Source organism: Ursus arctos, unplaced genomic scaffold (genome assembly GCF_023065955.2).
Source record: "Ursus arctos isolate Adak ecotype North America unplaced genomic scaffold, UrsArc2.0 scaffold_9, whole genome shotgun sequence".
In the NCBI taxonomy this organism is placed as follows: Eukaryota; Metazoa; Chordata; class Mammalia; order Carnivora; family Ursidae; genus Ursus; species Ursus arctos.
In genome coordinates this window covers 69,058,558-69,084,881 of record NW_026623111.1, presented here as the reverse complement: position 1 = coordinate 69,084,881, position 26,324 = coordinate 69,058,558, and the positions used below count along the sequence as shown (strand labels likewise).

General features: G+C 41.4%; 1 protein-coding gene across 1 annotated transcript in view; it reads right to left on the bottom strand.

The window, feature by feature from the left end:
* HERC6 (HECT and RLD domain containing E3 ubiquitin protein ligase family member 6) overlaps positions 1 to 26,148 on the bottom strand; it is a 52,743-nt gene extending 26,595 nt beyond the window's left edge. Inside the window, exons 1-11 of the mRNA XM_026509746.4 lie at positions 25,950 to 26,148; positions 23,716 to 23,875; positions 21,797 to 21,873; positions 18,275 to 18,502; positions 16,863 to 16,960; positions 15,496 to 15,623; positions 14,086 to 14,222; positions 12,918 to 12,985; positions 3,442 to 3,563; positions 2,658 to 2,717; positions 13 to 106 (exon numbers count right to left, since the gene is read on the bottom strand). Coding sequence (XP_026365531.2) covers positions 13 to 106; positions 2,658 to 2,717; positions 3,442 to 3,563; positions 12,918 to 12,985; positions 14,086 to 14,222; positions 15,496 to 15,623; positions 16,863 to 16,960; positions 18,275 to 18,502; positions 21,797 to 21,873; positions 23,716 to 23,875; positions 25,950 to 26,148 — 1,371 coding nt within the window. The remainder of the gene's footprint in view (positions 1 to 12; positions 107 to 2,657; positions 2,718 to 3,441; positions 3,564 to 12,917; positions 12,986 to 14,085; positions 14,223 to 15,495; positions 15,624 to 16,862; positions 16,961 to 18,274; positions 18,503 to 21,796; positions 21,874 to 23,715; positions 23,876 to 25,949) is intronic.
* Positions 26,149 to 26,324: the final 176 nt, after the last annotated feature.

Genomic DNA, 26,324 nt, shown 5'->3' with positions numbered 1-26,324 from the left:
ATTGGCCATTACCATGTAAGAAATCCATTCTGTTTTTGTTAACTTCTCGAAGGTATCTCTTGCCTTTTGTAAGTCCACATCAATGGAGATCGTTTCTACAGATTCTCTTTGGATACAAGAAATGTAAAAAAACAAACAACAACAAAAAAACCCCACATAAACAGATGGAAAATATTTCTAAACTTCATACATATTTATTGTTTTATTAGTTAGCAGATATAAATTTTTTTCTTACAGCTTGCCTCCTTTCAAAATAATTAATTTACTTGGCACAAAAAAAATTGTATAAAATTTATATTCTATTCTCCTAAAAGAGAGTAGGTAACAATTTTATCTCTAAAGTGGCTACAAGTGTGGGCTGCAATAATAGCAAAATTTGACATGCTGCATCTGAGAACTGAAGCCCTTTACCACCACACTCAGCCCGTACACTGAGAACTGAACCTACCCACCCCCCCCACACACACCTTACCATCTACATCTACATTACTTTAGGACTCCACTGTTTCATTAGCATGACTTCACTATTCCAAGATACCCTAGACCCAGGCAAGTGGTTTGATTGTGCATTATAGGAACTTCCTGAAAAGACCCATTAACTCCTCAATGGAAAGCATTAATTTATGCCCTAAGATTCTTTGAATCTCTTGCCTCAAAGTCAATGCCTTGCTGTTTCCAACCATCCTGGATCATTGAATCTTTTCCCAGTCCTAATCAAGCCCCCAGCCTCCCCCTCCCAAACTGAAAGACCTGCCCTAAACCAAACTGCCAATTCTTGATAAATGCCAACCTGGCCTTCCCCTCAGTAACACTACGAAAGCTTTGTCTAGGTGTTGTGCTTTCCTGGGTTGTGCTGGTGACATCTGAAGACACTGCATCGGTCAAATGACTTGTTTTATAATCTTCTATCAAGAAACATTTTATGCTTGCTGAATTAATGGATCAACAGTAATACCAGGGCTAAAATATTAATGCAAGTACTCAAGGTATTATAAATCTCCCCTTAAAATATATTGACCTCTGCAGGCTTTGGCATCTTAAAACCAGACCTTGAGGTTTGTCACTCCTGGGAGGATACTTGTCCACTTTACAAAGATAATATTCTTCATGTGGAAAATATTCTATTTGCTGTAAGGATTTAGCCTGAGACTAGAGAAGGGAAGAAAGAGGAAACATTGACTGGCAGAGTCCCTGTCCCTCACTTCTCTCCAGGAAGGATGACAAGAAGAAAGCAAATGGGAGAGGAAGAAGGTAGAGGAAGCAGTGTCTGATTTCTCTTCTCTCACCCTTGACCAGGATGTGTGGGGATGAATCGGGATGCATTTTGGACTCTAGAAAGACACTGCCTTATGGGCTGCCAGTGGGAAGCCATGGCATTTAGCTTCCCTGGGTTTCTCTGGTTCCGAGGTGAGGTTTTTGGGCTCAACAGTTCCTCCGGTCCCCTTAAGGAGTGACTGAGAGCGCACAGCTTGGTTGAAAACCAGTGAGACAACTGGGGGTTGCGCAGAGCCCAGGAATACCTGCGACACGGGTTGAGTGCCACCTCCTGGCCAGGAGGGGGGGCACAAGATGTGAGGCAGAATCTGTGAGGCGGCTTGGGGCCTACTCAGCAGGGAAGGATGAGACCAGACCTAGTGGGGGAGGACTGGACTGAGTTATATCTGCTGCACACACACCAGCAGAGCATCGGCTTCCAGAGGAGGCAGAGGGCAGCCCAAGTGCTCCTTCTCCCTTAAATACTGTTAAATTAAACAAGGAGGCCATTACACTGGGGTGGCTCGCCCCACTGGGGTGGCCCCCTATGGGGGCCTACGTAAGCAAAACAAAATCTGAGCCTGTAAATACCTCAGTTATGAAATCGAAACCTAAGGACAACCAGTCACAAACAGCCAACTACGCTTTGAGCTATAACCGATCAATTAATTTCTTTTCTTTGCTTCTGCACCTTCTCTACGTAAGTCCTTCCTCTAGCTCCTGTTGGTGGAGCGCTCCTAACCACTTCAGTTTGGTGCTGCCCCATTTGAATTTATTAGCTTAAATAAATCTTGAAATGTTTAATATTCCTCAGTTTATCTGTTAACAGTTCCCAGGCACAGTAGTGTAGAGCGTAAAGGGAAGGGAAGAAATACAAGACCAGATGTTGAGCACGTCACAAGAGAGTTGTTTACACGACTGGATCAGACACCAAAAAGAGAAATTAGATTCTCCTCTGTAGTGGTGAACCTAGTTCAAGATAAAATAAATAGAATCTATTTTCCCTATTGATCTATTCCCCTATTGATCCCACCACAAAAAGAGCTGCAAAGTGCTGCCTTGGCCTCTGAGTACTAAAGCAACATTAGAATGATCACTCATGGACACAAAGATCCTGGAAAAAACACCATTCCTTTTAGTCAGGTAACAGAGGAAGGCAGGGCAGAGAAGGTGAACAGTGTGAATTAGGAATTACAACTTACTGTGGTCTCGCAGAAAATTACTTTACAAAATGGGAGAATTCTGTAACAACCTTTGGAGTTTTCTACGTTGGACTTTTTGTTCATAGATAACATAATTTACAAATTAAAATGACTGACTTGAAACATTTCATTTTAAATATTTCTCAATGTGTTGTTTTCCCCCAGTGTTTTAAATGAAGGTAAATCTCATGTACAAATTACCTTTTCTTTAAAAAACTTGCAGTCAGACAAGCAGGAGAGGAAAATATCACCATAATTTCACTGTAAAAGTAACAATACAAGTGTTAAGTCGTACCGTACTATAAAACATGCCTCCTCTTACGTCCAATTATACAACTGGTGACCTGGAATCATTAAGGAAAACAACTACGCTCCTGCGAGTCTTCCAAATTCTGGATACACTTTGTGCTGATAAATCTCACGAAAACCCTTCATAGTTGATTTTACCACGTCATGGATTTAAATAAAATCCATCCTTCTGGAAACAGAAATTTATGGAGCCCCAGAGTATAAACTATGAAGATACAAAAGCCCCAGAGTATAAACTATGAAGATACAAAATCAAAAAAGTTGATTTTACCACGTCATGGATTTAAATAAAATCCATCCTTCTGGAAACAGAAATTTATGGAGCCCCAGAGTATAAACTATGAAGATACAAAACTAAGAAGATACAAAACTATGAAGATACTCCACTTCAGTGAAGGCTTTGCGAGACACCAATGTTTCTGATTCACTCCTGCGTCTCTGGTGCCTATCAAGGTGCCTGGGAACTGTATGTCCTCAGTATAGTTGTGTTAAGTAAATGACGAATGAATGAGATCATCAGGGACTTCTTCACACTTCGAGGTGGTACAAGAGAATCATGGTTAAAATGCACATGCCTTCACAGCAAAGCCAAACCCTCTGTCTTATGTTTAGGATAAAATGATCCCATGCTTCAAAACCAAACACAAGTGAATTATAACTTATCAGACGGAGCTACCTCTTAGCCACTTCATGTTCAGCGCTTCCTTTTGCCACTGCTATCCATTTTTCTGTCAGGGACTCGGTAATTTGGCTTATTTCTGGCAGGATTTTCCTGGAAACATCTGTGGAACTGGTATCCTTCATGGAAGAAAAAAAAAATGATCAGGAAAACATACCCACATGCTGAGGAATAAATAACACCGCAAAGCTTGTGGCACAGGGGGCAGGTAGGCCCCGCCCTCTCTGATGTGGGGTTTGGTGAGAGGAGTTATGTCCTCACACTGGCCGGGCTGTTCCAGTTCCCAGCCTTGGCCACTGTGCTTGGTCTGAGCCTTAGTTTTGTCATTTAAAAATGGAATGACACAAAATAATTGAAAACAGGGACTCAACCAGATACTTTTACACCAATATTCACTGCAGCATTATTCACAATAGCCAAAAAGGTGGAAACAGCTGGTGTCCAGTGACAGCATCAACAGATAAACGTGGGGCACACATGCAGGAGAATATTCAGCCATAAAAAGGGAAGAGATTCTGATACACGCTGAAACATGGATGAATTTTGAAGACATTATGCTAAGTGAAATAAGCCAGATACAAAAGGACAAATATTTTATGATTCCACTTAAATGAAATTGGCAACTTCGTAGAAAGTAGATTAGAGATTACCCAGGACCGGGGAGTTCATGGAATAGAGACTTATTATTTAATGGTTACAGAGTTTCTGTATGGGGTGATAAGTTTTGGAGATGGAAAGTGGTGATGGTTGCACAATATTGTGAATGCAATTAATGCCACTAAATTGTATACTTAAGAATAGTTAAAATAGAAAATTTTACTATATATATAAATACATATATATTTAACTACAATTGAAAAATGAGATAATATTACCTACTTCTCTGGGCTCTTGTTAAAATTAAATGATATTAGGTATACAAAGCCTTTGGATTATAGTTTGATATTCATTTTTTTTAAAGATTTTATTTATTTATTTGAGAGAGAGAGAGTGAGCATGAGTTGGGTGGGGGGAGGAGCAGAGGGAAAGGGAGAAGCAGACTCCCCACTGAGCAGGGAGCCTGACTCGGGGCTTGATTCGGGGCTTGATTTGGGGACTCTAGATCATGACCTGAGCCAAAGGCAGATACTTAACCAACTGAGCCACCCAGGCGCCCCTATAGTTGGTATTCGGTAAATACTAGTTTCTTTCTCCCTTCTAATCACCCATAGATTTTTTACTTTTAGATCAGTGGTTTTCAAACTTTAGCATACAACACAATTACCTGGTGATCTTGCTAAAGCATAGACCGCTGAGCCCATCCCCACAGTTTCTGATTTAGGGGTGGAGCTCAAGAATTTGCATCTAGCAAATTCCCAGGTGATGCTGCTGCTCTGGTGTAGGGACCACACTTTGAGAACCATGGTTCTGTACAGTACTTGAAACCAAATGGCTCAGTGAGAGGTGTCAGAAATCACTGTATGGAAAGAAAAACCTATCTTTTAATATAGCCTTCCAAAGACATTAGTGCTCTGCTCCATGTTATACCTCTGCTTCCAATGAACTTGTAATAAGTCAGGAAATTCTTTTTTTTTTTTCCCTTAAGTAACCTCTATCTATGCCTAACGTGGGGCTTGAACTCAAGACCCTGAGATCGAGTCATATACTCTATGAACTGAGCCAGCCAGGCACCCCATGAGTCAGGAAACTTTTCATCATTTTTGTTTAATGCTTAAATAAAGACCTCCGGAAAAAGATGTGTAACCATGACTTCTGAAGTTCCCTTCAGCTTCTTGATCTGAGCCCTGGGTGTCCCCTCTACTTCAATCACGAGAAAGCTTTTATTCTCCCCACATGGCTGGAAACTTAGGACAATGAAGTGCTCCCTATTGGTACTTACATACCATTTCTTCTACTCTCTTCAAAATCCCAGCTCCTCTGATGTAATCGTCTCCCAGTGTCCTTCAACACTGAGAACTCTAGTACCTTGCTGTCTCCTCGGCACTGCCATGCTTGCCGTCAGTCTTCCTGTAATTCTTGGCAACTACAGAACTCATAAACATGATTTATTTCCTACTTTGATCTCTCAAGTCTTCATCTCATCTCCACACTTCTCCTCTGCTCTGCCTCAACTACCCATGTCCTGGATCAGGGTTTCAAGAGGGATGCTATTGACATTTTGGGTCAGATCATTCTTGTCGTGAGGGTCTTGTGCATTGTAGGATGTTAGCAGCAGCCCTGGCCTCTACCCATCAGATGCTGCCGACAGCACCCCAACACACCTGCCCCTTTCCGGTTACTACAACCTAAAATGTCTCCAGCAATTGCCAAATGTTTCCTGGGGCAAAATCATTCCTAGTTGAAAATCACTGCCCTAGATCTAGGTAATACTCTATGCTTTCTAATCATCAATAACTGTTTTACCTTCTAAAATTTCTATTAGAAACATTCTCAGGGGTGCCTGGGTGGCTCAGTCGGTTAAGTGTCTGCCTTTGCGTAAGGTCACGATCTCAGGGTCCTGGGATCAAGGCCCACATCAGGCTCCCTGCTTAGCTGGGAGTCTGCTTCTCCCTCTCCCTCTGCTCCTCCTCCCCCCACCTCCACTCATACTCTTTCTCACCTCCCCCCCTCTCAAATAAATAAATAAAATCTAAAAAAGGAAAAGAAAAGAAACATTCTCTTCTCTGGTCATCATACATCTTTTTCTGATTCCCTTACTTTAAAGTGAAACTCTCAATCTAACATTCTTTGGTGCTGGAATGAGTAAAGACTTTGGGGGCTGTTGGAACAGAATGAATGTATTTTGCATGCAAGAAGGACTTGAATTTTGGGGGGGGGGGAATGTTATGGACTGAATGTATTCCCCCAAAATCCATATGTTGAAATTCTAACCCCCAGTGCAATGGCATTAAGAGATGGGGCCTTCAGGAGGTGACTAGGTCTCATGAATGGGATTAGTGCCTTTATAAGAGATCCCCAGAGAGCTCTTTGCCCCTTCTGCCATGTGAGGACACAGCAAGAAGACAACCATCTATAAACAAGGAAGCATGTCCTCACCAAACACTGAGTATGCTGGCCCCTTGATCCTGGACCTCCCAGACTCCAAACTGTGAGAAGTACATTTCTGCTGTTCATAAGCCACCTAGTCTATAGTGTTTTGTTAGCAGGCAGAGCACTAAGACACTTACTTTAGAGTGGAACCCACTCCAACATTCTTTGAGACCATTAGGATCTCCAATCCATTGACCCTATTGTTTGTTCATTATTCATCACCTCCTCATTCTTACCCAGCTTAGAGTCCATGGTCAGCGCTATAGTAAGTCTTTCTACTCTGTCACTTTCCTGTTGTACTTACCTAGCAAAATTCCATCTGCGGTTAAAATCAACTCTGGATTACTCCAAATTTGAACCCAAGCAAAACTGAATCTAATCCATTCACTGGAGAAAATCGTACAACTGTACTGACTGATTTCACTTTCAGTCCTACTACCCTAAATGGGCACCCAACACTGTTTAGTAATTTCCCATAACATTTGCTTTCTCACTCTCTGAGACAACTACTGTACACTTTCCTTTTATTCCTAAACCTGTAACACTCCTTCTCTCTCACTCAATCCCAGATGAGGACCTTGCCCTGTGTGTCAGTGAAAACTGAAGCCATCAGGCACCTTTCCACCATCGCCCCACCCTCACCTCCACTGTTCCTTATTAGAATAAAAGAAATACTTCTGCTCAAGCCCCTACATTCTACACAGATGGGATGCTGCCTCACCTCTCCTACTGTGGGACATTGCTTCCGCAAATATTCATTCTTTCTCATGTACCATCGTTTTCTCCATCTGAATGGGATCACTGTCAAAAATCATCTCTGTGCTCGTCTTACTTGACCCCTCAGCAGTATGTGACAGGATTAGCCACTTCCTCCTTCTGGAAATACGTTCTGCTCTTATCTTGATGAACCACCTTCTCCTGGTTTTCCCCTACCTCAGAAACTGGCCCTTCTCAGTTTTTCTTCTGGCCCCTCCTCACTGCTGGACCTCTAAATGGAGAAGTCTTTCATGACTGGATTCTGTCCCCCTTCTCTTCTCATTTTTACCCTCTCTCAAGGTGACCTTTCATCCAGACCCTGACTTTAAGTACTGTCTGTACTTTCACGACTACCATGCCTATATTCCAGTGCTGACATCCTCCCTGAGCTCTAGACTTGGACATCCAGCTAAGGCTCCGGATCTCCTTCCCAAGGACTACTCACACTGACCCCATCTCACCTACTAGCCTCCATTTCATGTAACTCTTCACCCTTTCCTACTATGCTCTGCCCTTCTGGCCCTCTCTGTCCCTCACACATGCTAAACTTATCCTTGCCACAGGGCCTCTCTATATGTGGTTCCCTCTACCTAAACACTCTTTCTTTCTTTCTTTTTTTTTTCTTTTAAGATTTATTCATGGGGCGCCTGGGTGTCTCAGTTGTTAAGCATCTGCCTTTGGCTCAGGTCATGATCCCAGGGTCCTGGGATTGAGCTCCACATCAAGCTCCCTGCTCAGTGGGAAGCCTGCTTCTCCCTCTCCCTCTCCCCCTGCTTATGTTCCCTCTCATGCGGTCTCTCTCTGTCAAATAAATAAATAAAATCTTTAAAAAATAAAAATAAATAAAGATGTATTTATCTTAGACAGTGCGAGCAGGGGGAGGGGCAGAGGGAGAGAGAGGAGAGAAGCAGATGCCCTACTGAGTGTAGAGGCTGTGGAGGGGCTCGATCTCACAACCCTGAGATCATGACCTGAGCTGAAATCAAGAGTCGGATGCTCAAACAACTGAGACACCCAGGCGACCATGGAACGCTCTTTCTTTGGATCTAAGCATGGCTCAGGTCTCTGTTTCACTGTCCCAGCCTGAGAGGTCTTCCCTGACTGACATTTTTTTTTTTAAGTTATTCATTTATCTTAGAGAAAGAGAGAACGTGTGAGTAGGGGGAGGGACAGAAGGAGAGAATCTTCAAGCAGACTCCACACTGAGAGGGGAGCCCGACACCAAGAGACCATGACCTGAGCCAAAACCAAGAGTCAGATGCTTAACTGACTGAGCCACTCAGGTGCCCTGCTGACTGACATTTCTAAAGAAGCCCACTTCTTCAGTCTCACATGTCTCACTTTGTTTGCTTCAGAGAACTTACCGCTCTTTAATACAATCTAATTATTTTGCATTTACATATTTATCGCCTGTCCTTCCCTGAAGAATCCAAATGCCAAGAATGAGACCAGCCTTGTCTGTATTACTCACTTTTATCCCCAGCACCAAGAGCAGAGCCTGAGACACAGGAGGTACCTGCCAACTAGATGGCTGTGACAGAGCAACCAAGTACAATCTCCTCACTCTCCCCAGCAGCACAGAAACCTCTGCCTCTGACCATTTTCTGTCCCAGAGAATATGGCAAGAGTCTATATGGATATCAAGTTTAAAACATTCCTGAAAATAGAAAAAAGTACAAATTCGGGGCACCCGGGTGGCTCAGTCGGTTTAGCATCTGACTCTTGATTTCGGCTCAGGTCATGATCTCAGGGTCATGAGATGGAGCCCTGCATCGGCCTCCATGCTCAGTGGGGAGTCTGCTTGAGATTCTCTCTCTCCCTCTCCCTCTGCCCCCTCCCCAACTTATGTGTACTGTCTCTCTCTCTCTAAAAGAAGGAAGGAAGGAAGGAAGGAAGGAAGGAAGGAAGGAAGGAAGGAAGGAAGGAAGGAAGGGAGGGAGGAAGGAAGGAAGGAAGGGAAGGAAGGAAGGAAGGAAGGAAGGGAGGAAGGAAGGAAGGAAGGAGGGAAAGTACAAATTAGGAAGTAACTGTGTACAGGCAGACCTCAGAGATATTGAGGGTCTGGTTCCAAACCACCACAATAAAGTGAATATTGCAATAAAGTGAGTCAAATGAATTTTTTGGTTTCCTGGTGCTTATAAGTTATGTTTACACAATACCGTAGTCTATCAAGTGTGCAACAGCATCATCTCTAAACAAACAATGTATGTATCTTGATTTTAAAAATACTTTATTGCTAAAAACTGCTAGTCTAAGCTCTCAGTGAGTGTGAGAGTCTGAATATTTCTGCTGATTACAGTTGTCATCTTGTCTTGAAGATGTTGGTCAGGGTGATGGTTGCTGAAGGTTGGGGTGGCTGTGGCAATTTCTGAAAATAAGATAACATTAAAGTTTGCCACATCAATGGACACTTCCTTTCACAATTTCTCTGTACCATGTAGTGCTGTTTGAAAACACTTTACCCATAGTAGAACTTCTTTCAAAATTGGAGTCAGTCCTCTCAAACCCTGCTGCTGCTTTATCAACTAAGTTTATATAATATTCTAGGTCCTTTGTTGTCATTTCAACAGTCTTCACAGCACCTTCACCAGTAGATTCCATCTTAAGAAGGTACTTTCTTTGTTCATCCATAAGAAGCAAGTCCTCATCTAGTCATGTTTTATCATGAGATGGCAGCAATCCAGTCACATCTTCAGGCTCCACTTCTGATTCTGGTTCTCCTACAGTTTCTACCACATCTGCCATTACTTCCTCCACGGAGGTCTTGAACTCCTCACAGTCATCCGTGGGGGCTGGAATCAACTTCTTCCAAACTCCTGTTCATGTTGGCACTTAAACCTCTTCCCATGGGTCACAAATGTTCTTAATGGCATCTAGAATGGTGAATCCTTTCCAGAAGGTTTTCAACTGACTTTGCCCAGAGCCATTAGAGGAATGACTATCTATGGCAGCTATAGCCTTATGAAATGTATTTCTTAAATAATAAAACTTGCAAGTCAAAATGACTCCTTGACCAAATGGCTGCAGAATGGATATTGTGTCAACAGACATGAAAACAACACTCATCTCATTATACATCTCCATCAGAGCTCTCGGGTGACCAGCTACATGGTTAATGAGCAGTATTTTGAATGGAAACTTTTTTTAAGCAGATCTCAGCAAGGGGCTAAAATATTCTGTAAACCATGTTATAAGCAGGTGCTGTCATCCAGGCTTTCTTTTTACATTTATAGAGCACAAACAGAGTAGATTTAGCATAATTCTTAAGGACCCTAGTATTTTCAGGATGGTCAGTGGACGCTGGCTTCAGCTTAAAGTCATTAGCTGCATTAGTCCCTAACAAGATAGTCAGACTGTCATTTGAAGCACTGAAGCAAGGCACTGACTTCTCTCTAGCTATGAAAGTCCTAGATGGCATCTTTTTCCAATAGAAGGCTGTTTTATCTACATTAAAAATTTCTTGTTTAGGGTAGCCACCTTCATCAATCATTTTAGCTAGATCTTTTTTTTTTTTTTCTTAAAGATGTTATTTGTTTATTAGAGAGGGAGAAAGAGAGAGAGAGGGAGGGAGGGCATGCAAGTGGGGGAAGGGGCAAAGGGAGAGAGAGAATCTTAAGCAGACTCAATGGTGAGCTTGATCTCAAACCCCGAGATCATGACCTGAGCTGAAATCAGGAGTTGGATGCTTGCCCGACTGCGCTGCCCAGGTGCCCCCATCTTAGCCAGATCTTGTGGAGAACCCGCTGCAGCATCTACAACAGCACCTGCTGCTTCACCTTGCACTTCGGTGTTATGGAGTCGGCTTCTTTCCTTAAACCTCACGAACCTACCTCGGCTAGCTTCCAACTTCTCTTCTGCAGCTTCCTCACCGCTCTCAGACTTCATAGAATTGAAGAGAATTAGGGCCTTGCCTTGGATCAGACTTTGGTTTTAAGGGAATGTCTGATCTTCTGTCTAAATCACTAAAACTTTCTCCATATCAGCAATAAGGCTGTTTTGGTTTCTCATCATTTGTGTGCTCACTGGAGGAGCACTTTTTATTTCCTTCAAGAACTTTTCCTCTGCATTTACAATTTGGCAGTTTGATGCATTTTCAGCCTCTCTCAGCTTTCGATGTGCCTTCCTCACTAAGTTTATTATTTCTAGCCTTTGATTTAAAATGAGAGACATGTGACTCTTCCTTTCCTTGAAATATTCAGAGGCCACTGTAGGGTTATTAATTGGCCTAATTAGATATTGTTTTGTCTCGGGGAATAAATAGGGAGGCGTGAGGAGGAAAGACCCAGGGGAATAGCCAGTTGGTGGAGCAGTCAGAACACACACATTTATCGATTAGGTTCACCATCCAATATGGACATGGTTCATGGTGTCCCAAAACAATTCCAACAGTAACGTCAAAGATCACTGGCCACAGATCACCATAACAAATATAGTAATAATGGAAAAGTTTGAAACATTGCAAGAACTACCAGAATGTGACACAGAGACAAGAAGTAAGCAAATGCTGTTGGAAAAATGGTGCCTATAAATTTGTTCAATGTAGGGTTGCCACAAACCTTCAATTTGTAAAAAATGCACTAAATCATAGCCCAATGTAATGAGGTATGCCTGTATACTTCTGTCTCCCTACAAGCATTTCAGAACTCACCCAGAAAAAGGATAATAAAATCCTCTCTGTCAACAATTAGGACGGTACTACAGTATGGTGGATAATGGTATAAGCTTTAGAGCTGGGTTGCCTGGGTTTGAATCCAGCTCTGCCACTTCTTAGCGGTGCAACTTTGGGTAAGTCTACTTCTCTGAGACTCAGTTTTTTTCATCTGTAAAATGGGGGAAATAATGCCAATTGGAGTTGACACGAGGATTAAATGTGTCAATTGACTTGGAGTATTTTAATTGGTACCTAACTCATGATGACTACAATTAATATTAATCACTGCTGTTATTATCATCATTAATATTACTTAATGATAAACAGTGTAAAAGCAATGCATTTAGGTTTGAGGGTCTCATCTCTTAGAAGGAAGTGAAAATTACAGGATATTTTTTTAAAGAGATTATACCTTATTTTTTAAAAAAGATTTATTTACTCATTTCAGAGAGAAAGAATGTGTGTGAGGAAGTGGGGGGAGGGGTGGAGGAAGGGAATCTTTTAAGCAGACTCCCCACTGAGCATGGAGCCTCTTGACACAGGGCCATCCCACAACCTATGAGATCAAGACCCAAACCTAAACCAAGAGTCGAATACCCAACCTACCGAGCCACTCAGACACCCCTAAAATTACAGAATATTTTTTAAGAAGCATTCTAACAGAGGATCTTCTTATTTTTTTTTTTAAACTTTTTATTTATTTATTTGACAGAGATAGAGACAGCCAGCGAGAGAGGGAACACAAGCAGGGGGAGTGGGAGAGGAAGAAGCAGGCTCATAGCAGAGGAGCCTGATGTGGGGCTCGATCCCCTAATGCCGGGATCACGCCCTGAGCCGAAGGCAGACGCTTAACCGCTGTGCCACCCAGGCGCCCCTAACAGAGGATCTTCTTATGTTAGTAAAAAATTTGAATACATATAAATGATACAATGTTTGAAACACTGCTCTGAAATCTAGACAGAAAAAAAATGATTATTTGTTTTGTTTGTGTTTTTTAAAGAATATTTTTAAAAGAAACAGAAAGTATAATAGATACCTGATAAGTTGTCACATAATTGGCATGCGTTCCAGCAAAAATATGTTTGACTTGAAAATCTGCAAGGTCTTAAAGAAAGTATAAATTCATGCTTATTGTATTTAGAAGTAAAAAAAGAAATCTTTTGTTATAAACCTAAAATGCTCTAAAAAAATAGTCTTTAAAAAAACCTGATATATTGGGGTGCCTGGGTGGCTCAGTCGGTTAAGCATCTGACTCTTGATTTTAGCTCAGGTCATGATCTCAGGGTGCTGGGACTGAGCCCCATGTTGGGCTCTGTGTTTAGCATGGAGTCTGCTGTCTCTCTCCCTCTGCTTCCCACCCCCCAACCCCCCCATGCTCTTGTGCATGCTCTCTTTCTCTAAAATAAATAAAATCTTTAAAATAAAATCTGATATAGTACCAAGCTAAATTTGCTTATTTATTGGCAATTTATATTCTTCTAGATGAATTTTTTTTTTAAGATTTTATTTATTTATTAGACAGAGACAGCAAAAGAGGGAACACGAGCAAGGGGAGTGTGAGAGGGAGAACCAGGCTCCCTACCGAGCAGGGAGCCCGATGCAGGGCTAGATCCCAGAACCCTGGGATCATGACCTGAGCCTAAGGCAGATGCTTAACGGCTGAGCCACCCAGGCGCCCCATCTTCTAGATGAATTTTGACTACAAGTACCATAAAAGATTAATTTTGATCAGGTTACATGTTGTATATTCTTAAAATTTTAAGTTTTCATGCACTTGCATAATGAAACCAGGGTGATGTGCTTTAGAAGAGGGTTTTTTTGTTTGTTTGTTTGTTTTTGATTTGATTTTAAGTAATCTCTACACCCAACATGGGGCTCAAACTCAGAGCCCTGAGATCAAGCATCACATACTCCACCGACTGATCCAGACAGATGCCCCTAGAAGAAGTTTGATTAAATATATAAAGCTGAATCTTTCTGATAGTTCATTGACTTGGGATCTTTTTCATATTACCCTAATCTTTAGAAAAAATTACTAAATTCTCCAGGAATCATCGCATAAGAAAAGATGCATATTGTAGAGATTTAAAATAACCGTACAAAAAGAACCACAGTCTATGTACTCTTGTGAAAAGAAGAGAAATAATATTTCTCCTCCAGTGGCATCAATTAAAAAAATCATAGATTAGTGGGACCACTCATACCATTAGCAGAAATCGGGCAGGTGAAGTCAACGTCCTCTGTCAGAGCCTCCGGATGAGTTGGGCTGCTTTTGCAACTTGGTCCGCGACCAAAAGACATTACCTTTCCAGTGGTGTAGACATATGCAAGGGTATGGTAACTGCAAGAGACAGAATATAATGAAGACCAAGGTACTCGCTTTTTGAGAAAGATGATGTCTCCTGACACAAAATAACAGATTTATCTTATACAAAGTACCCAGATGCCTTATCATAATGTCAAGGTGAGATGGTACCAAACGATGTGACTAAACAAATGGTAGGTGAATATTAACTTATTACCAACCTTTAAAGTAGAATATTATTGATGGGTCTTTTCTACCATTTGTGTTTTTTTGTTTTGTTTATTTTATTTATTTGTCAGAGAGTGATAGACAGCACAAGCAAGGAGAGACAGCACAAGGAAGTGGGCAGAAGGGAGAAGCAGGCTCCCTGCTCAGCAAGGAGCCCGATGTGGGAATCAATCCCAGGACCCTATGACTATGACCCCAGCCAAAGGCAGATGCTTAAGGGACTGAGCCACCCCCGTATCCCATACCATTTGTATTTTAAATGTAAGCTTTGTTTTTTATGAATTGGGTAGATAATATTCAGTGTCCTCATAATTGGATTATGCAAAACTCTGAATGCATATGCAAATACGTATTCTCTTCTATTTGCATGAGAATACTTTAAATTTTGTCTTATCAACACAAATAGGCAAACACCATTATTTTTATTTTATTTTATTTTAAATTTATGTATTTAAGAGAGAGAGTGAGCTTGCGTGTGTGCAGGAGCAGGGGGCAGGGCAGAGGGGGAAGGCGAGGAGAGAGAATCTCGGGCAAACTCTGTACTGAGTGCAGAACCCAATGCAGGGTTCAGTGCCACGACCGTGAGATCAGGTCAAGGGTCAGGCACTTACCAACCGAGCCACCCAGGTACCCCACCACCATTTTTATCTTAAACCCTCCTCCCAACCCCCAGCACCTAGTAAGGTGGTCTATACACAGTAGACTTAAAATAAATTCTTACTAAATAAATGAAATGTCTAGAATAAATTAGAAAAAATAGAAAACTTAAACTGTATTTGAAAGAAGTAAATTCAGAAAGGAAAATGATCTATAAAAAGAGTAGACGCATATTTTGGGCTTAGAGGTTTGAGAACATTACTGAGGAGTTTTGTTTTGCTTTGTTTTGTTTTTTTGATGAGCAGCAAAGTTTACTGAACCCTACATAGTACAAAGCGCCCGAAAAAGGAGAGGACCTGGGAGGGCTGTCCTGAGGAGTCATTTCTAAGTAATAAAATATATTTTATTTATTTTTTTATTTATTTATAAGTATATTTCTACTCACACTAAAAACAAACAAACAAACAAAAAACTAGCCCATTACCTTCCACAATCTATCTGTGAAACTAGGCCATCAATTCCTTCCACGAGTTGTGGACCTTCCTTCTCAGCCGTGGGGCTGTGTCCCAGCTGTCCATAGCTATTGCCTCCAAATGTGAACACTTTCCCAGTCTGTTTGAAAAAGAAGGAATCAGACCGATTTCAGATTTAAAAAGTAACTAAAAACTTGAAGATTAAGTATCATCAGAGAACTGTATGAGAGCACTATGTGAAATATAAGCTTTATATGAAGGGGAGGGGTCTTATATTTACTCTTTCTAGTAGTAAACGTAAGTTAACTCGTTAAATGTGAAAAACCGTTGGCATTCATTATAGAATGAATGGATAGACAAATTAATTGGTTCAAGAGTAACACTAACATTTAAGTAGAGGGTTGCTTTATTTCTTTGAGCATTTCTCTGAAAATAATCTTTTTTCAAAAGATTTATTTTTTAGAGAGCGATAGAGTGCATGTGGTGGGGGGAGAAGGGGAGGTGACCTTGGGGTTCTCTCTCTCTCCCTCTCCCGCTGCCCCTGCCCTCCACCCCCTCACCCATGTGCATGCATACTCTCTCTCTAATAAAAAATAATTAAGTAAATAATACAAATTACTTTTGATATTTAGTTTTTATTTTTTTAGCTTATATGAATTTTTTAAATTCAATTAATTAACATACAAGGTATTATTCATTTCAGAGCTAAAGGTCAGTGATTCATTTAGTGTTTAAATAAACATTTCCCACACAAATAGTTTTCAAGTCTGTTCCTTTTGGCTATGGAGAGAATCCATCCCATTGGAATATACTATTTGGCCAGTACAAGAGGAGGCAAACATTTACAAGGCAGGCTCGTAATTGTGCCAAGCAAGAAATGGAACAAAGTAGGTTCTAGTCTTTAATTTGGGTTATTGAAACCTGTAAAAATTACTTTGTTGCTTCTACAGTAATTTTCATCTGTAGAACTACATTATGAATGAATAATTGCTAAAAGGATTAGCTCCTCTATTAATCGTTTTTTAAATCATTTTTAAGATTTTATTTTTACGCAATCTCTACACCCAACGTGGGGCTCGAATTTACAACCCCAAGATCAAGAGTTGCATGCTCTACCAACTGAGCCAAACAGGCACCCCATTAATCTAATTTAGTGGGTATTTAAAAATATTTCCTACAGCTGAAATTAGCTTCTGTTTTAGGATCTTGAAAATGTCATGGTTTATATTTGGTTCATTTCTCCTCTTTAGATATTTGTACATTGAATGGATATATTGAGATATTGATACACGTATTGCCTTCAACAACAGTCAGTACATGTACCTTGTGGTACCATTTCTCAGGAATTAAAAAAAAATAGCAAAGCATTTTAGATTACCTGGGTAAGCACTGCGGTATGCTCATAACCACAGCTGATATAAATCACGCCTAGATTCTTCAGCGCACCAACTGAACGAGGCTTGTGGCTTTGTACTACTGAAAGAAAGCAGAATCTCTACAGTGTAAGACTCAGATTTCATGAGCTTTTACATCTTTTAATATTTTTATCATCTTATAATTCGTTAACATAATTTTTAAAATCAACACTCAGAAGTATTATAAAACAGAGGGGGAAGGCCCTGCTTTGGAAAAGAAAGAAAAACAGTCCCTTAGCATCGATTTCTGAAAACTATTTAATCTTCTGGAACGCCTAAGGCTATTCTCCTAGGAAGGTAAGTTTTAAGACCTTTATTCCCAATAATACTGCCATTATGTTATATTCATTTCTGTCACATAGTAGGTGTTCTGCAAACATGCAATAATAATTGAGACAATTAGAGGACGTCATGTTGACAGAGTTAAGTGAAAGGAGATGTAAGTGCTGACTAAGTGTATGTTAGTTGAATGTAAAGAAGTGAACAGAGGAGGGATAGGGTGCATGGGGAAGACTTCGCAGTGAGTTTGTTTAAGGGTTATCGGACGGACTGTTTGTTTCTCCCGTTAGCGTCTTCTAATCCAGTGGTTCGCAAGCTTGGCTGCACATTGGAATAAACTGTGGAATCTTTCATAATGACCGATGCCTGGCTTCCATCCCCAGACATTCTGATACTGGGTATGGGGTCTAACTTGGGCGCTGGGATTTTTAAATGCTCTTAAGGTAGACAAAATAAGGGGCTTCAAAGACATCTGTGTCCTTCCCCAGAGGCTGTGGATATGTTAGGTTACAGGGCAAAGAGGAGTTAATGAGGCAAATGGAATTAAAGTTGCTAATCTGTTGACCTGAAAATAAGGAGGTTAACCTGGATTATCTGGGTGGGCGCAATGTAATTACAAGGGTCCTTTAACTGAGGAGGAGGGAGGCAGAAGAATCACTGTCAGAGTAACGTGACCTGAGGAAGACTTCGCCAGCCAGTGCTGACTCTGAAGAGGGGCCCGTGAGTCAAGGAATGCAGGTGGACTCTAGAAGGGGGAAAAGACAACGGTGCCGTGCCCATCCCCACCCCCTACTCGGCTGTCCCGAAGCCTCCAGAAAGGAACACAGCCCTGCTGACACCTTGATTTTAGCCCACTGAGACCTGCATCAAACTTCTGACCACCAGAACTATAAGATAAGAAATTTGTGTTGTTTGAAGCCATAAGTTTGTGGTAATATATTACAGTGGCAGTTAAAAATTAAGATGGCTCCCAAGGTGATTCTAATGTATCACAAAGTTTGGGAATCACTGCTCTTATTGTTGAGAGTCCCCTTTGCAGAGCTGGTCTTTCAACTGGAAAGAATGATTTACTGCAAGAAGAAGGCTCTCTCATTACCTGGGACATTATTCTGGCGGAGGGCCAGCTGCCCTGCATTGTTGCTTCCCCAGCCAAATGAAGCTCCAGAGAGAGACAGGGCGAAGCTGTGGGCCCCGCCTGCAGCCACCTGAGTGAGGGGGATGCCATCCAGGGACCTCACCCTCTGCGGGCTGGCTTGGGAGGGGCACTCCTTCCCCAGGCCCAGCTGCCCATGGCTGTTACTTCCCCATGAAAACACTTGGCCACCTACAAAAATAAAGCAGAGAAATTCAGAATTGCAAGCATACTGGAATACCAAATTCAAGTAGAAACTACCACCCTCACTCTAAAAGTCTTAAATAACTAAAATAGGGATAAAAGAGGTTAGAGTATTCTGACTAAAAGCAAGGAGGATGGTCAGGAACACCTTCAAAAGTCCCTTCCAACAACATCCGCTCCTCTTCTCCCTCCAGTTAAGGGCAACTCTGGTCTTTCAGCTGCTCAGACCAGAAATCTTGGAGTCATCCTTGACTCCCTTCTTCCTTTTCCATCCATCAGCCTAGCAAATCCTAAAGTCGCTATCTTTAAAATGTGTCAGGAATCTGACCACCTCTCACCTCTCCAGGGTTACCACCTTAGCGTCCAAGCCACTGTCACTTTTCTCCTGGACATTTACAACAGCCCCTCACTGGGCTCCCAGAGTTCATCTTTGTCTGTTTTCCAAAGAGCAGCCGGGGTGCTCTCTTAAAAAAAATAAGTCAGACTGAACCCTCTAGGAATTTGCTGTCTTACTCAATAAAAGGCCAATTCTCACCACAGCTCACAAGCCCCAGGTCACCAGTATTCCCCATGACACATCTCAGACGTTTCCAGAGAGCCTGCTGTTCCTGAGCATACCGCTGAGCACGCCGCTACCTCACTGCCTTTGCACGTGGATCATACCTCTGGCCTTAGCGTTACGTCTCCGTCCCTCCCTTCTTTTGGTCTCTGCTCACCAAGTTTCCCTAACACCTTTCTTAGAAGAGAAGGATTCCTTTCCTCCACTCAAGTACTTGCTCCCCTCCCCTTACCTGGCCTCACTTTCCTTCATACCCTTACCTCTGTTACATGACATAATTATTTGTCTGTGTGTTTAAGGCTTACTTCCCCTACACACCCCCCAGAATATAAGCTCCAGGAAAGCAAAGTATTGGGTTTGTTCACTGCTATATCCTCTTTGCTGGAAACATAGGCACTAAAAAAATATTTGTGGAATGACTCCATGGGAGAAAAAGACCATCAACATTGTATGTTGAATTTGACCAGAGATGGATAATTTACATGAGATCAAAAATCAAGATCTTTAATGCTTCATTGTTTACCCAGAAAAATGCTAACATAGTTCAGATTTTTACGTTATTATATTTAATTTTTCTTTTTTAACTCTTCTAAAGTTATTTCTACCATTGAAAACTATTTCTGGGGCGCCAGGGTGGCTCAGATACTTAAGCGTCTGCCTTCAGCTGAGGTCATGATCCCAGGGTCTTGGGATAGAGCCCCGCATCGGGCTCCCTGCTCGGTGGGGAGCCTGCTTCTCCCTCTCCTAATGCTCCCCCTGCTTGTGCTCTCTCGCTCTGTCAAATAAATAAATAAAATCTTTAAAAAAAAAATATCTCTGAGGGCCCACTGCACAATGTCAAACTCATTTGAAGGTCTATGAGAGCTCACAGTTCACCATAGCAAATGTACTGGGTACCTGGGCTCCACACAACCTTCAGTCCAGACCAATATAAAGACAAATCAATACCCCGGGGGAATAATTCAAGCTATTTCAATAATTAAGAAGAAGGAAAGGAAGGAAGGAAGAAAGACTAATATTTCTTCTACCGCTGCTATCTGCTATGGACTGTACAGGATATATTGTGTTCGTTCTTTCACTGAATCTTCTAACCACCCCATAAGGTAGGCATCAGTACTCCTACAGATGAGAAGGAGTAGATCAAATCTCTGGAAATGGTAGGAAAGAATTCTACAATAGCCACAGGATTACGCTATGGTCTCATGGCCCGAGTGGTACAGCGGTTAAGTGCTTAGGGTTGGGATGTAAACAAGTGTAGGTTCAAATCTCACTTCTGTTTCTTAGTGTGCGACCTTGGGCAAATCACGGAAAGTCTCTGAGCCCAAATTTCCTCATTTCCAAATAATGCGTGGCTTCTGTGTTAGTTAAGTGATTTCATGAGATTACAGGCGAAAAGCACCTCATATAGTGGATGGCGCACAGAAGCCAACCAGGAAATGTCCGGAGCCCCTGTGGTGCGGCTGCAGTGAGCATATGATATCACCTGGGGGACATGCAAATGTTACGTGTCTCTGGACGGCATTCACAGTATGCCACCCCAAAATATGCCACTCTGGCATAAGGATTATTTTGAGCTGAAGGCAACTGAGAATCCACACATGTGGGAAAAGTTCTCTGCCCTCCTCTTATCCACCCAAAAGCAAGGTATATATTTCCCTTTGTGAAGGTGTCCTCTTCTCCTGCACCCGGGATGGGGCAGTGACTCATCCCCATAGATGGAGAGTCTGCCGCAACATGAGTCTTCACAAATAACCCTTAATAAAATAACTCTTATCTTCCCTTAGTTTCTCCCGTGTATTTCCAAGTCCCATGTATTTCCCTACGATCGATCATCCTGCAAAGCCCAAATCTTTCCCTCATTAAAATGGTTCATAAGCTCCCAAGTCTAAACACTTCTTGAGTTTCACTTCTTTTCTGTAAACTTCTGTGCATGAAAATATTAATAACACTGGTGTGCCTTGTCTCTTATCAATCTGTCTTTTGTTACTTAAATTTGCGGACTCTCAGGTACTGAACCAAAGAGGATAAGAAAAAGGTTTTCTTCTGCAACACTTTGCACTGAAACATTTTGACTGATGCTGGACAAAGGATGGGGATGTTAGTAGAAAAAATGTAAAGTCATAATTTTCATATCTTGACTTTTTTCTTTGATCTTGGTAAAAAAGACAAATAGAGGGGCGCCTGGGTGGCTCAGTCATTGAGCGTCTGCCTTCAGCTCAGGTCGTGGTCTCGGAGTCCTGTGATCGAGCCCTGCATCAGGCTCCCTGCTTGGCGGGAGGCCTGCTTCTCCCCCTGCTTCTCCCTCTCCCCTGCCTGTTGCTCCCCTCTGTCAAATAAATAAAATCTTAAAAAAAAAAAAAAAAGAAAAGACAAACAGACCTTCGTCTGAGTTTCCTGGTATATACAACCATTCAGCATAAAGGGCAAAGTTCTGGATAAAACCACTACTAAATTCTGAGAGAGTTAGAGCAGGTCATGCGAACAGAGATGACCCTTTATGGCACTGATATGAATTAAGCACTACTTAGAGTATAATAAGAACAGAGAAAATAGAAAAAAAAAAAAAAAGAAGAACAATACAGCTTATGAAATCTAAAGCATTAAAAAAAACTTCTAAATGCCTTAAAATGAGCCCCAGTACATTAAAAATCAACAGGCATCATTCATATGCAAAAAAATTACTTTGAAATGACACTTGAAAGATTCCAAAACCCTTATTTTACCTTCTGATAATGCCAGGGAGTGGTAGTGTCCACAGGAAACTTGTATAATTTTTATACCAGTCAGAGTTTTTATCTTCCTGTAATACAAATGATACAAAATCTATTAATCCTTCTTTGGAGTGGCTCACCACGTGAACTACAGATATTAGAACCATCCCAGGTAATACATTTGGTTTAGGGAAATAACGTTCTCTTCCTTTCTTTCCTTTTTTCTTTTCTTTTTAAACTGGGCTGTTTTAATGTTTTTTACCATAGAATAAATAGTTCTCTGGATGACTGCAGATACGTAAGGCTGTTTGGTAGTATTCAGAAGCACCACAGTAATGGTGATTTTCCTGATTGGCATGTCATCTTCAGTAATTTTAGGGAGTTACTTGTCTGAAACTGCTGTCAAACCAACAAGTCTGCATTTACGCATCCATCATTTTCAGGATTGTTGGTAACCTGGGCATATTTCCCCCAGAAATAACTTTATTTTCTTATTTTTCTGTAGTACCCTTATTCCAAAGCCCTCAAACTATTTTTAACATGACCTCAACATGTGTAAAGGTACAGAGCAGAATCCAAACACTTATAATACAAAAGTGATTTTTATTAGTCTTTTAACGCAGTATATAATGTACTAACTTTTGCTCTATACTTATTGGCTTAAAAGAAAAATTTCTTCATGCACATATGACACAGGACTTTAGAATTTATAAAACACTGCTATTTATATCACCTGATTTAAGCCCTATGTGATAAAGAAATCATTAGGTTGAATCCTATTAAATCACCATTTTTGTGGATCAAAAACCTAACTATCAGCACTTTCAAATGGTTGAACCCAGGAGAACTCAGAGTTCTGGTTTGCTCTAGGGAATCACGCTGTAGGTATCATGTTATAGAACTAGACTCAAACCTTCGTCTTTTCATTCCAAGTTCAACGTTTGTCCCCCAAAAGCCACAGCACTCTCTTACACAATTAAAAACCAGAAGAGGTAACAAAAAGTAACTTCCAAGTATTAAAAATCATGCTTTTAAAAATTCTTAAACATGTAATTCATGAACACACAATTCAGACTGCTTGTCATACCATTTGTCCTAGGAAGCTGTTTGTGAGAAAATGATTCTCGCCCTATCTTACTACATAAAATATTAGGATCCAGTGGCTTAAGACAGACCAAAAGGTTGTGTGGAGAGGAAAACTTCCTCTTCCAGTTTGGATCCTGTCAATATGGGACGAGCAAATTAACTGACAATAGACAAATTAACAGGAGAAAAAACAAGGCTTATTTACATGTACAGAGGGGAGCTCCTAGTAATGGAAAATTTGTGGAATCACCTTAAATATATCAACTTAGCAAAAGGAGAGGATTTAGGACTTCAATAGAAGTGTATGGAAAATTCCATAAGGTTTTTTGATGTTGATTGGGCGGTCTGTCTTCACAGCAACTCAATTCAAAAGAAACTCCCTCCAAGCTGTTAATGGCAGCTGTTTTTTCAAGGAGATTTTGCTTTAGTCAGAAAGGAAGTTCAAATAAGATTTCTTTCTGTATCTTCTATTTAATGTTTTTACTTTAAAATAATATTTATTTTATTTGTATTGATATTTTATGTTTATTTTATATTTTATATATATTTTATAGTGATTGATTTACCGAGTGGGCCCCCACAGTTATTTCCAATACATAAGACTTAGATCAAAGGGTCACATGTTCTCATTTCAAATGCCCTGCCCTTCTCCTTCACAGGACTCTAATTAAGTAATAACTGGTGTTAGAAGTTTTTTCCTGCCTCATTCTCTCACTACACTACAATCGTTGAGGCTGGGGACCGTGTTTGCCATAATCATCTTTGTACTCTGACATCTTGCATAGTGCCTAGCACATGAAACTGAAAAACACTGGATGAATGAATGAATGTATGGAAATACTTACGTAGGTATAAGATTTATTTCCTTGAATTCTCCAACTCCCAGTTGCCCTTCAGAACCAGCCCCCCATGCAAAGACCCTTCCTTTGTAACAGACAGCAAGAGAGTGTTCCTTTCCACAGCTCACGAGATCAACACGTAGGTTGTCCAATGTCCGAATTCGTTCTTCAGGAACAAAAACAAAACAAAACACCTCAGAAGATTATTAATTTAACAGCAAGTTTAAGACAACAAGTTTACTTTCTTCAAAAAGAAGGGTCACTTGGATTTCTCATCTTTCCCAATGGACTTTTAAATCAGGGCCTGACATCCACACTAAAGGTGTGAAGGAAAGAAGCTCAATGCGTGTTACGCTGTCTGTATGGGAATATGGTTGCTATTCAAAGGATGAGTTTCATGGAGGAGGGGAACTTGTAGGAACTATGATACTTGCCCTAACATTTCTCTATGATGATGGTAGCAAAACAAAAGGAGACAGAGAGGAGATGGAACAGCCTCCACTCTACTCTTCTGACTTCCCAGCCCTGAGCAGTGAGAATAGTTAATCCCTTGCTCAGGAGGAAAGGGGCAGGGAGCCTTCCCCATGAATGTGAGAGGCAGAAGCCAGATCCTCTCACAAAGAATCCAGTAATATGCCTCTAATGAGCCAAAGGTACCCACAAATGAAAACCTGATCATTATAGCATGATCCCTATAAGTGAATCTGAACTATTTTCCCAAAGTGTTTGTGTCTGAATTATTAGAGGGTTTGAGTTAAATATATCACTACTAGTAAAGTTTTTGCTAACACTTGTGTTTTCTTTTTTTAAACCTTTGTGATCTTAGCCTTTTCAATGATTTATTTTCAAACTATGGAATAAGAAAAAATGTCCCAAAGATTGATACACTCATGAAGGTAGAGACTGGTACCACATTCCTAGAGAACAGTTTGGCATCAAGTATCATGTTGCCCCTCATCTCCACCTAAAGGGGATCAGGATATGCCACCCCAAAATATGCCACTTTGGCAGAAGGATTATTTTGAGCTGAAGGCAAATGAAAACCAACAGATGTAGGAAGAGTTCTCTGCCTTCCCCTCATTCACCTAAAAGTAGGGCATGAATTTCCCTTGTAAAAGTATCACTGGAGTTGGCACTGAGATGAGTCTGCATAGACAACTCTTACCAAAATAATCCTTATCTTCCATTAGTCTCCCCCATATATTTGTATGTCACTTTCCCACAACTGATCATCCTTCAAAGCCCAAACTCCCTTTTCTTTGCTAAAATGCAGTATAAGTCCCCAAAGGTTGAGTTTCCCTTTTTTCCTGCAAACTCCTGTGCACATTAAATATTAATAAAATTGTATAATTTTTCCTCTTGTCAATCTTTGTCTGCTTAGTCTGCAGGCCTTCAGAACAAGAACTAAGAGGGTAGAGGAGAAGTTTTCCCTCCCAGACACAACTCTTAGGATTTTTTCAAGTAAGTAATCAGAAATTTGGTCAAATAATGGCAATCATCAGAAATTTGGTCAAATAATGGCAATCACAGTATTATTTATAAAAGTCCCTAATGAGGAAAAAACCTAATTTCCACCAAAGAAGAATAATTAAATCGTACTGTCAAAGCCTGGAATGTTTTGCAACAATTTAAAATGTATCTAAAAAAAATACATAATAAAAAGACAATATTTTCACGATATTAAGTTTCGTTAAGAGCGCAATTTATAGAGTTGTAGAAATACTGTGTATATAAAACTATATAATGACATGCTTTTATTAAAATAAATGTATAATAGAAATAAAACAAAAAATAAATACATCAAAATATTAGTAGTCTTTGGGTATTGGAATTATAGGCAATTTCTTTACTGTGTTTCTGTAATAATCAGTAATGGTAATAATAGTATACTTTTTTTTAATTTTAAGAAAAAAGATGCTCTGGGGTATTTATGAGAGAGTTAGAGATGTCCCACCCATGAACCACGTTTGGAAGGTCGCTCTGTTCCAGATAGATAGCACAGGTAGGGGCTGGTCTAGAAAGACTTAGGGGGAGGGACCACGTCTCTTCAAAGGAGCGCTGTCCAGTTAGGTTCCGCTCTCAGTTTCGCTTTTAAGATGAACTGGAAATCGAAACAAACTGCGCTTCTGGAAAACGAAACTGACCAACTCGCGCGCACGGAGCGCGGATCATCGTTTCGCAGTATCCTGGGGCCCAGCGGTCCGGGCGCCCCCTGCCCCGCACCTTAGTCCCGCACTCACTCGGGTGCTCATCGCGCTGCACGCCCTTCCGCCCCAGCTGGCCCTGGCTGTTGTCCCCGCACGAGTGCAGCTCTCCGTTGCTCAGCAGCAGCAGCGAATGGCGCTCCCCGGAGGCCGCCTGTAGCAGCTCGGCGTCGGCCCGGCCGGCCTGCCTCCGGCGCAGAGGTCCCCGAGGGCTGGTGCCCCAGCACAGGTACATCCCGCTCCCGCGCCCCGCCGCCTGCGCCTGGTGTGTCCGCGCTGCCGGACCGGCGCTCAGAGGCTAGTGGCAGCTGTGTGCTGATGCGCAGAAACCGGGAAGCCAGGTGGACCATCCCGGCTCTGATCTCACTTGGAGGCCAACGCCCCCCGCCCCACCCGCAGCAGCGCCGCCCT